Source organism: Crotalus tigris, unplaced genomic scaffold, assembly GCF_016545835.1.
Source record: "Crotalus tigris isolate CLP2741 ecotype Arizona unplaced genomic scaffold, ASM1654583v1 scf7180000017666.379230911805:20528666, whole genome shotgun sequence".
Taxonomy (NCBI): domain Eukaryota; kingdom Metazoa; phylum Chordata; class Lepidosauria; order Squamata; family Viperidae; genus Crotalus; species Crotalus tigris.
Window position 1 is genome coordinate 20,362,904 of NW_024096552.1, and position 10,225 is coordinate 20,373,128.

At 37.4% G+C, this 10,225-nt stretch overlaps 1 protein-coding gene across 5 annotated transcripts; it reads right to left on the reverse strand.

Annotated features, from left to right (window-relative positions):
• Positions 1–371: 371 nt before the first annotated feature.
• On the reverse strand, positions 372–10,025 carry LOC120305298 (CX3C chemokine receptor 1-like). 5 transcript variants are annotated; one of them, XM_039336972.1, is made up of 2 exons: positions 9,298–10,025; positions 372–1,517 (listed from the first exon to the last, which is right to left on the reverse strand). In XM_039336972.1, the coding sequence occupies exons 1-2, from the start codon at positions 9,298–9,300 to the stop codon at positions 435–437; spliced, it is 1,086 nt and encodes a 361-aa protein (XP_039192906.1). In that variant the 5' UTR covers positions 9,301–10,025; the 3' UTR covers positions 372–434. The 5 variants fall into 5 exon arrangements, with proteins under 5 accessions (XP_039192906.1, XP_039192907.1, XP_039192908.1 ...); XM_039336973.1 differs by lacking the exon at positions 9,298–10,025 and adding an exon at positions 8,606–9,068; XM_039336974.1 differs by lacking the exon at positions 9,298–10,025 and adding an exon at positions 6,381–6,724.
• Between the last annotated feature and the right edge of the window lie 200 nt (positions 10,026–10,225).

Genomic DNA, 10,225 nt, shown 5'->3' on the forward strand with positions numbered 1-10,225 from the left:
GAGAATAGTACCAAGAACTGTGGGGTACTGAGCCCTTACAGCTTTATTTTGTAGAAATTCTTCCTATTCTTCCACTTATGAGAAGTACTCAGAATGAGTAGTTCACAGGCTGAGATTCCAATATAAAACCTTTCTCCCTATGAATAATATGTTGTGAAAGAAGGATATTACTGCTTAAACAATAAATAGTAAAAAATAAGGATGTAAACAATATAGAATTTATTGGTTACTGATTTTACTTGTTTGCTATTCATCATAAAGAGAAATTCTAAACTGATACTAAAGAATCTTACTTTATAAATTTATAAGGAAAATACTATAACTATGGTACACAAAAGTTTCAGTACTGAGAAAGCAAAGTCTATCGATGGTTTGGGTAAAGTAGTTCAGTATTTAATATGTCTCAATATTCAATACTATTTAACTATTAACAATCAAATAAGGAGAGATACATCTTGGTCACTGGTATTCTGGGTATGATTGCTGGTCATAACACAATCTGGAATAGCAGTAGGCACTCCACTGCAATATTTGCCACAAGACCCACAGGCACATGTGAATGAAATGCATCTGAGAACCAAGTAGGAAAGGTGCTTTCTGAATTTTTCACCAGCAAAAACATAGATGATTGGATTAAGACAGCAGTGGCTAAAAGCTACTGACTCAGACACTAGTATTGTGTAATCCAGAAACCTTAAGGAACTGCAGTCTTTGAAGACTTCAAAGTACTGTAGCACTTGCAGAAAAAGTGAAAGGTGATATGGAGTCCAGAAAAGAAAAAATACAATTACGACAAGTAAAATCACTTTCATAGCTTTTTGTTTGCACTGGTTTTTGCAAGACATCAATGTTCTGATGATCTGCAGATAGCAGTAGCTTATGATGCACACTGGGAGAAGAAATCCAATGATGTTTTTTTCCAAATAGCTGAAAACAGGCCATATTATTTTAAGATGTTCTGGATACGATGAAGTACATTGTTTGTCTGACTTTTGGATGAATATAAAGTGGGGGCTTGCAAAGAAAATCGCTAGGGCCCATATTGATATACTAGTAAGATATCCATAGGTGACTGTCCTGGATTTCATAGCACATGTTGCCCGAACAATAGCTAGGTATCTGTCAATGCTTATGATAGTGATGAAGAACATGCCACCAAAGAGGCCCACAGAATAGAAAGAAGAAACTATTTGGCATGTAAAGTTTCCAAGTGTCCAATCATGTATAATATAAAAAGCCCAAAAAGGAAGAGAAATCACAAAAAGAAGATCGGAGATGGCCAGATTAAAAAAAAATATATCAGTGATGCTCTTTTGGTTCCTGGCTTTCAGAATGGTAAGAACTACTAAGAAATTTCCTATCAGCCCAATGGTGAACACCAGGCCATACAACTTAGGCAGGAAGATTTTTCCAAGCATCAGGATGTCCGTTTTGTTACATAGAATGGCTTCTTCTTCTTCTTCATATGAAAACGAAGATGTTATTTCAATATCTTCTTCAGTCATGGCGAATATATGCTTAAAATATAAATGGAAAACATTTAGAAATATACCCAGCACTACTAGGAATTCTATATTATAGAATCTTTCTGTAATATAGGCAAACATTACCAAGTTACTAAGTCAAACTTAATTTTACTAGTTAAATATTGGTTCTGGGGGGAAATTTGAAGGGGCTTATTTTTGAGTAAAACATAGAGGAAAACATTGTAAATCAAACAGATTTTAGTAGGATTTTGTTACACTTAAGTTTTGAGTATTGTATTTTATGTTTTTATTCTGGACAATCTCTGAATGGCCAAGAATTGTATTTAAATTGTTACTATGCACAGGGATTGTAGTGAGCAGAATCACAATATGAAATGAAAAAGGACATGCCACATATATTTTTTATTGGCAGGAACTGTTGATTAAAAACCACAATAATATTTAGATATGTCAGATGGGTTCTATTACAGTAGATCATGGGAAACTGCTAATGATTTGGGATGACTGTGGTTGAGGATTGAGGCATAAAAAGAATTGGGGACTATGAACAGCCAGAGGGGCATGACTTCTGTTTTAGCTATTTCCAATAGCTTATATTGTGACTGCTCTTTTTTAGCTTCATAAATGTTCAAAGTCTTATAATGTGAAAATAAAAGACAATATAATACTGTATTGCAACATTAGAAATATTTAGTTAACCTTGTCTACTCTTTATAAATGCAGCAGAATTGGATTGTTAGTATTGGATAGGAGACTACAGTAGCAGTGAATCTCAAAGCTGTTGTATGAACTTGGAAGGTAGAAACAACATCCTGGAAAAAAAGCAGTGTAAATGATTTTTGAATTGTCGCCAACTAAATTTTAAAAAATGACCTATATACATACGCATATGCATACGCTTACGCGTACACATACATACATACATATATATGAACACTAGTGAAGATGCAAATTATATATAGACACATACATTTAAGCATGGATTATGAATAGTAGGATATTCAAGTTATGCAGTAATTACCATAAAATACATTTTCTGTTTCATCCCCTAAAGCTGCAACGGGCAAAGTATGGAGCTTTGAAAATTGTTGTTTCTTCAGCCTTAGTCAACAATCTCAGGTAATGGGCTACTAGGATATATATATATATATATATATATATATATATATATATATATATATATATATATATGTGTGTGTGTGTGTGGTGTGTGTGTGTGTGTGTGTGTGTGTGTGTGTGTGTATGTGTGTGTGTGTGTGTGTTTTCTGAGGTTTTCGCGGGTGTTTGTATGTAGGTCTTTGGTTGTTCGGGTTTTCTCCCGCGTAAAATTGGAAGTGTCTTGGCGACGTTTCGACGAAGTCCCATTCGTCATCTTCAGGCTGGTGTTTTCAGCTTCGTGCTTCGAGCAGCAATGTGTGGTCTTAGCTGTTTCTTCCTTTTAACTGCCAGTGGGGGTATGAACTGATTGGGTGGGAGCTTGGCTGTGTTCTGATTGGGTGGAGGTGTGTTCTGATTGGTTAGGGGCTTGGCTGTGCTCTGATTGGCTGGGGGGTTGGCTGTGCTCTGATTGGCTGGGGGGTTGGCTGTGCTCTGATTGGCTGGGGGAGTGTTCTGTTTGGTTGTGCTCAGGTTAGTCTGAGTTGCAGAGGGGTTTAAGATTTTGGGCTGCCTTGCTATTTTTTGGCTTCGCGTTCGTGGTCGTGCCTCCTCTTCATGGAGGGTGTCAGTTTGCTTCATGTATGGATTGGAGGGGTTTAAAGTGGCTAATGATGCAGCTGTGGTCTGGCTTCTGGTTTGTGGTCGTGCCTCATCATCGGTGTGGCTTTGGGTTTGTTTTTTGCGTGGATGTGTGGTGGTGACATCCTGTGTGGTTTTTGTGAGTGTGGGTCTGGTATCATTTTTTGTGTTAGGGAGTCGTTTGTCAATAAGGGCGGGTTTCCAAATGGCTGGTAGGCGGGAGGTATCATCTCTCTTGTTCATGCTGTGTGGGCGTTTTTCTATCTCGATGGCTTCTTTGATTATTCTGTTATTAAAATGTTCACTTTTGGCAATGGTTCTGGTATTTTTAAAGTCAATTTCATGTCCTGTGGCTTTGAGGTGTTGGATCAGGGAAGATGTCGTCTACGTATCTGAGAAAAATCGGATCACAAACCCAAACTCTGGCTCAGATACGTAGACGAAACCTTCATAATCTGGCCACATGGGAAGGAAAAACTGGACAACTTCCTCACACACCTCAACAGCCTACACCCCAAAATACAGTTCACCATGGAAACAGAAGCTAACAACCAACTTCCCTTCCTCGATGTCTTAGTCTACAAGAAATCCAATGGCTCCCTAGGACACACCATCTACCAGAAGAAAACACACACAAACCGCTATCTGCACGCTCTCTCACACCACCACCCAGCACAGATCAACTCTGTAGCCAAGACACTCATCTCCAGAACAAAACGCTTAGCTGACGAACAACACCTAAAACCCGAACTACACACTCTCACCAATGTACTAACATCCAATGGATTCCATAGAAATAAGATTACAAACCTAATCCAAAAAGAAACCCCCACTAAAATCCAAGACAAAGAACAAGAAAACGGCAAAGCCCTCCTCCCATACATAAAAGGCACCACAGACAGAATCAGTAAGATCCTCCATAAACACAACATCAAAACAGCATTCTGCACAAACAGAAAAATATCCACCATCCTTAGAAACCCCAAAGATAAAATTGAATTAGAAAATCAAGGAGTATACGAAATCCCATGCACCACTTGTCCCACCACATACATCGGACAAACCAACAGAAGAATAAGTGCACGCATTGAAGAACATAAGAACTCAGTCAAAAAAGAGGAACCAACATCTTCCCTGGTCCAACACCTTAAAGCCACAGGACATGAAATTGACTTTAAAAATACCAGAACCATTGCCAAAAGTGAACATTTTAATAACAGAATAATCAGAGAAGCCATCGAGATAGAAAAACGCCCACACAGCATGAACAAGCGAGATGATACCTCCCGCCTACCAGCCATTTGGAAACCCGCCCTTATTGACAAACGACTCCCTAACACAAAAAATGATACCAGACCCACACTCACAAAAACCACACAGGATGTCACCACCACACATCCACGCAAAAAACAAACCCAAAGCCACACCGATGAGAGGCACGACCACAAACCAGAAGCCAGACCACAGCTGCATCATTAGCCACTTTAAACCCCTCCAATCCATACATGAAGCAAACTGACACCCTCCATGAAGAGGAGGCACGACCACGAACGCGAAGCCAAAAAATAGCAAGGCAGCCCAAAATCTCAAACCCCTCTGCAACTCAGACTAACCTGAGCACAACCAAACAGAACACTCCCCCAGCCAATCAGAGCACAGCCAAGCCCCTAACCATTCAGAACACACCTCCACCCAATCAGAACACAGCCAAGCTCCCACCCAATCAGTTCATACCCCCACTGGCAGTTAAAAGGAAGAAACAGCTAAGACCACACATTGCTGCTCAAAGCACGAAGCTGAAAACACCAGCCTGAAGATGACGAATGGGACTTCGGCGAAACGTCGCCAAGACACTTCCAATTTTACGCGGGAGAAAACCCGAACAACCAAAGACCTACATACAAATACCTGCGAAAACCTCAGAAAACAAATATACATACATACATACATACATACACACACACACATACACAAACACACACACACACACACACACACACACACACACACATATATACATGTAGGTCTTTGGTTATTCGGCTTTTCTCCCGCATAAAACTGGAAGTGTCTTGGCGACATTTCGACGAAGTCCCATTCGTCATCTTCAGGCCAAGACACTTGGCGAAACGTCGCCAAGACACTTCCAATTTTACGCGGGAGAAAACCCGAAAAACCAAAGACCTACATACAAACACCCGCGAAAACCTCAGAAAACACACACACACACACACACACACACACACACACGAAAGAGACAAGAGAAAAGAAAAAAGAAAAAAGAAATCTGAATTTGTAATGTATCACAGTTGCGACTCGAACCTGCTTAATGCCCCTAGTTGGGGGGCTGCAAGGCAAAAAAGATTATAAAAAAGTAGAACTGCAGTATAGCAGTCAAAATGCCAAGGTGCAATCAATCAGACCGATCTGTCTGAAAAACTTTCTGTATATATATACCTGGCCTGTCCCCAAATATCCTGCTTCTTCAGATGGAGCAGCCAGAAGCACCTTATTAGAATGCATAACATCTAAGGTGAGGTTCGCTATATGATGCTTAAAGCAAAATATTTCACAATGCCACTCTCCCACACCCAGCAGTAGAAATACAACATTAATAAACTTTAGAAGGTAAATATGCAGAGTTAAATGTAATTACAATTAGTTTCACAGATTTACCCATGCACTTTTCTTGGCTACAGTAAATATGTAATTAGCCATTGATTGCTTCCAATATGTTTTTCTATTTCTCAATTCCCAAAGCCCTGGAATTCTCTGGTGTTTTCAGATCCAAATACAGACCAGGTTCAACTCTATGTAGCTTTTGTATCAGGAGATGCTGCTACTTGCTAAGATCAATGCTATTTGGTGCTTTTTATTAATACCCTCAAATCACCTCTAATCATAGTTAGGATCCTTGGAGTTTCCCAATAATTGTATTACAGTTGGTTGTGATACAGTTGTGTTACAGTTGTTGTTATTTCCCAACAAGTTGCCTTGTTTTCTTTGGGTAGGAAATTTATGAAAAACAAACAAACAAACAAACAAACAAACATAAAAATAGAAAGTCCTCACACTCTGAAGTAATAGTTATTCATCCATTCTCTGAGAAGGGTGACCATCACTAAAATAAAATATCAAAAAGTATGATTTTTTCCCCACCTTTCTTGTTTGTTTCAGCTAGACTGGGAAGTGCTAGAAGTGAATTCATCAGTTCTTGAGAAGAGTTCTGGTATCTAGTTTCAGGAGAAACACTATGAAAGCTAAAGGAACAGTTTGTAATATCAACACTCTTCCTGATTTTGCAACTAGTAACCAACTTCTGTATTTTTTCAAAATTCAAAACAACGAAGGTGTCTGCTGGTCAGGGGTCAGGGCAACTAAAATCAGAGATAGGCTGACAGTTTCTTAATAAAGGAATTATCTGCAACAAAGCAAAAGAGAAGATGGTGAGAAAAGTCTTCATGCAAGTTCTTGAAAAACAAGACATCCTGTTTCTCTTGGTGCTGTTCTTCTGGGGGGGGGGGGCAAGAGAGATCAATGCCCTTTGACGACTTAAATGATCCCTTGCTGGCATTTCTTATGCAGGATTAACTTGTAGCCCTTGTGGTGCCTGCCTTAGTTCTGTTAGCTCTATGGATGCAATCAGGAGTTAATGCTTCCTCAGAGTTTCTCTCCAAGTTATCTCCATGATTGCAATGTGATATGTTGTAATATGAGATTTATACTAAAGACTTATGTATGCTATTGAACTATTGATCAACCCAGTCATCACACTGCTTTTTAAATACCCAATTGTAAAATGAGAAAATCAATAAAATATTATAAAAAAATAAATATATAAAACCAAAATCATTAATTTAAAAAAAATTTTAAAAAACTATCAAAATAGCAAGAACAAAGAAATAGCAGATGAAAGAATGTAAAAGAGTCACTTCATTAATACAGCCATTCCTGAGGGCCTTAGAGCATAATGCCATTTTCTATGTATGACCAAATAATGACACATTCAATATGGGGAGCTGAGATTGGGTTTATACAGGGAAATATGTGTATTTAAATGAAATAAAATGTTATGCTCCTTTTTGCTTCTATATTTGAATATATTCATTCTAAACCTGAATAAAAAGCTAGTGCTTCAACAGCCTGATGGAGATTAGATGAAGAAGGATGGGGAAAAATACAGAATAATTATAGAGAATTTAAGAAAAGGAAGTCCACATTTCCCACAAACAGAGACAAAGGCAGAAAGGACAGTAGTTCCAGTTTTGGACCTTCATGCTAACCATTCAAGCAATATGATCATGCTTCACTAGAAACCACAAAATAGGAAGCAAACAAAGGCACAAGTATGAAGAAATTGTGAAGGGAAAGTGCTCTACTTGCTTCTCCCAGCATCTTAACACATTAGATAGTAAATAGTAAGTAGAACACTTATATTTTACCTTTATTTTGTAACACTAGTGAACAGCAGAAAAAGAAATATTAGTTCATACTGGATATAATTTGGAAACAATTTTGCATTAATGAAATAATATGATTTATTTTCTGTTTATCACCCAAAATACTGCTTCAGTAAAAATATCTATTTTGCTTTCTGTCTCTGCTTTTCAGAAACTGCTTTCAGCTTCAGTGAAATAAAAAACATTTCACTGCATTTACAATGTATAGAAATTAACAATACTTAGAGACAATAGGCCACTCATTATACTTTAGTGATATCTTTGACAAATATTGAAATTTAACTTGTTGTGCATGCTGTCCAATATGAATCCATATTTTAAAATTTGGGCAGGAAGTTATACCATCTTTCCAAAGTTGATAAAATGAGGGCCCAAATTGTTGGGGGCAATATGCTGACTCTCTAAACTGCTTAGAGACGGCTGTAAAGCATTGTGAAGTGCTATAGAAGTCTAAGTATAATTGCTATTATTAAAAACTTTAACAAGTATTTTGAAAAGCTGAAAATTGTTAAAACTATCATTCTTCTTCTCTAAATATTGTTATTAAGGATATTATACTATATACAAGCAATGTACAAAACCAGTTGCTTATTTGTATTCAATTTTTAATAGCCAATTAATCAATTAAAGTATGATTTATTTACAGCAGAGGTCCCCAAGGTTTTTCCATGGACCAAAGAATGCGTGGTTTTGAGTGCTGCCTGCATCCCATGGATGGGGCTTTGCTTTTTTGTGAAGACCGGTTGCTCGCATGCCATCGTCCGGTACTGGTCCACAAACCACGGGTTGTTGACCCCTGATCTACAGTGTCTACTGAATAGATCACAGTTATGGGACATTAATATTTTGGAGGATACCTCAGGGGAAAAACTGGGGGGGGACCTACTTTTCATTTTTGAGATGTTATATAATTTCCAGTCTTACCTTAAACAATTCTGTCTTGCTCTGAAAACACAGACTTTTCAAATATGGTTTGGATGAGTCTTACATCTACTTTAGTTTACAGTCAGCATTTATATAAATACCCTATTTCTCAGTTGCAAAATCAGCAGAGATAATAAATTGCTTCCCTAAAAGAAGTTGCATACATTATAACCACAAGCATGGAAATGTGAACTATTGCATGCTTTTGATGTGGTATGGTATTTACTTAAATCTCATGAAAGCCTGTGTTTGTCTTTTTTTATCTTTTTTAAATTTTGGATTTAAAATTACACACACACACACACACACACACACATTCTTGAAAAATATTTCTCTATAATTCATCTCAGATTTTACTTCAAATATTTTGATAGCTCAACAAACTAATTTATATCCGGAGTGGATTATCAATCTATGCTGCCGTTGTGGACACAGCCTGGTATCTTAGCAAATGTAGAACAGGCAGTGACAGAGACAATCCTGAAACAGAATTACAAAATTAGTTCAAAATTAGTAGTGTGAACAGACAGATTGTTCCATGCTTGATTAAAGACTGATACTCTCATTTGACTGTGAATATATTCAGCCATTAAATCATGCTTTTTGCCCTGTTTCTAGATCAAAGAGGTCTGTGACTCCCATCGTTAGAGAAACTCTTTGGAACAAAGCATCTACAATTGACAGATACTTACCATATTAAACGCTCCACAGGAATATCAGTTTTATATCAGGCAATTTTCAAATATAATAGATCTTGGAAGATAATAGATCTTAGAAGAGCCATGAGATGCTAATATCTTTTTGTAGGAAACACAATTTATTAATTAACTATGAGAAAACATAGGTAATGCATTTGCAAGGGCTGCTAAGAATTATGTTGGAACATTGAAAGACCCAAATAAAAAGAATTCCTTGTTCTAAGTACTTGGGTTTCATGGTACATTATTTAGGGAACCAATACATTCATTTCCTTTTTTGGTAATAATATAATTTATTTCTTGCTGTACTCTTTTTCATTGTTGATTTTATTGTTCTATTATCTTTTTTCTGTTCTGTTCACTCTCTTTTCATTTCTTCCTTTTTATTGTTATAATCTGACTAGAATGGCCTCATGGCAAGATACAGCAAGTAAATTTAACAAATAAATAAATATAATTTCTCTGAATGCTCACAGGAATTCAGCAGCAATTTTTTCTTTTTCTCTGAAGGCTTTCTCTCTATGTTCTGCTACTTTGAAATTCACTGAAGCCAAGATGCTGGCACAGCAAAGTAGAATAAGCACAATTTGAGGCCTTTTTACTATACATGTAAGGTGACCAACTATCCTCCTTTAGGGAGGACAGTCCTCCTTTTGTGAGTTCTGTCCTCCCTTGAAAAGTGTCCTCCTACATGTCCTCCTTTTCGATATTTGAAGACTAATCTTCAGGGCTTTTTTTTCTCATAGAACGCTCAGAATGGCATTCCAGCACCTTTTTTTGATGGTTTTTTTTTTCAATTTTTGCATGAGCTGTGCTACTCCCCTTTCGAAAGCCAATAGGAATTTCTGCTGAGCGCGTCAAAACACCCGGCCAGCAACCTTTGCACATGTAAGTTGTCTGCAGCGAAGGCAAATTGGCAGGA

Bases quoted from the DNA above. Each gene is read 5' to 3' on its own strand.
- LOC120305298 (XM_039336971.1), bottom strand. From the start codon at position 6,340: ATGGTCACCCTTCTCAGAGAATGGATGAATAACTATTACTTCAGA. The intron at 1,518-6,295 runs GTGTGAGGACTT...TTATATTTTAAG, and splicing joins TGAATAACTATTACTTCAGA to CATATATTCGCCATGACTGA.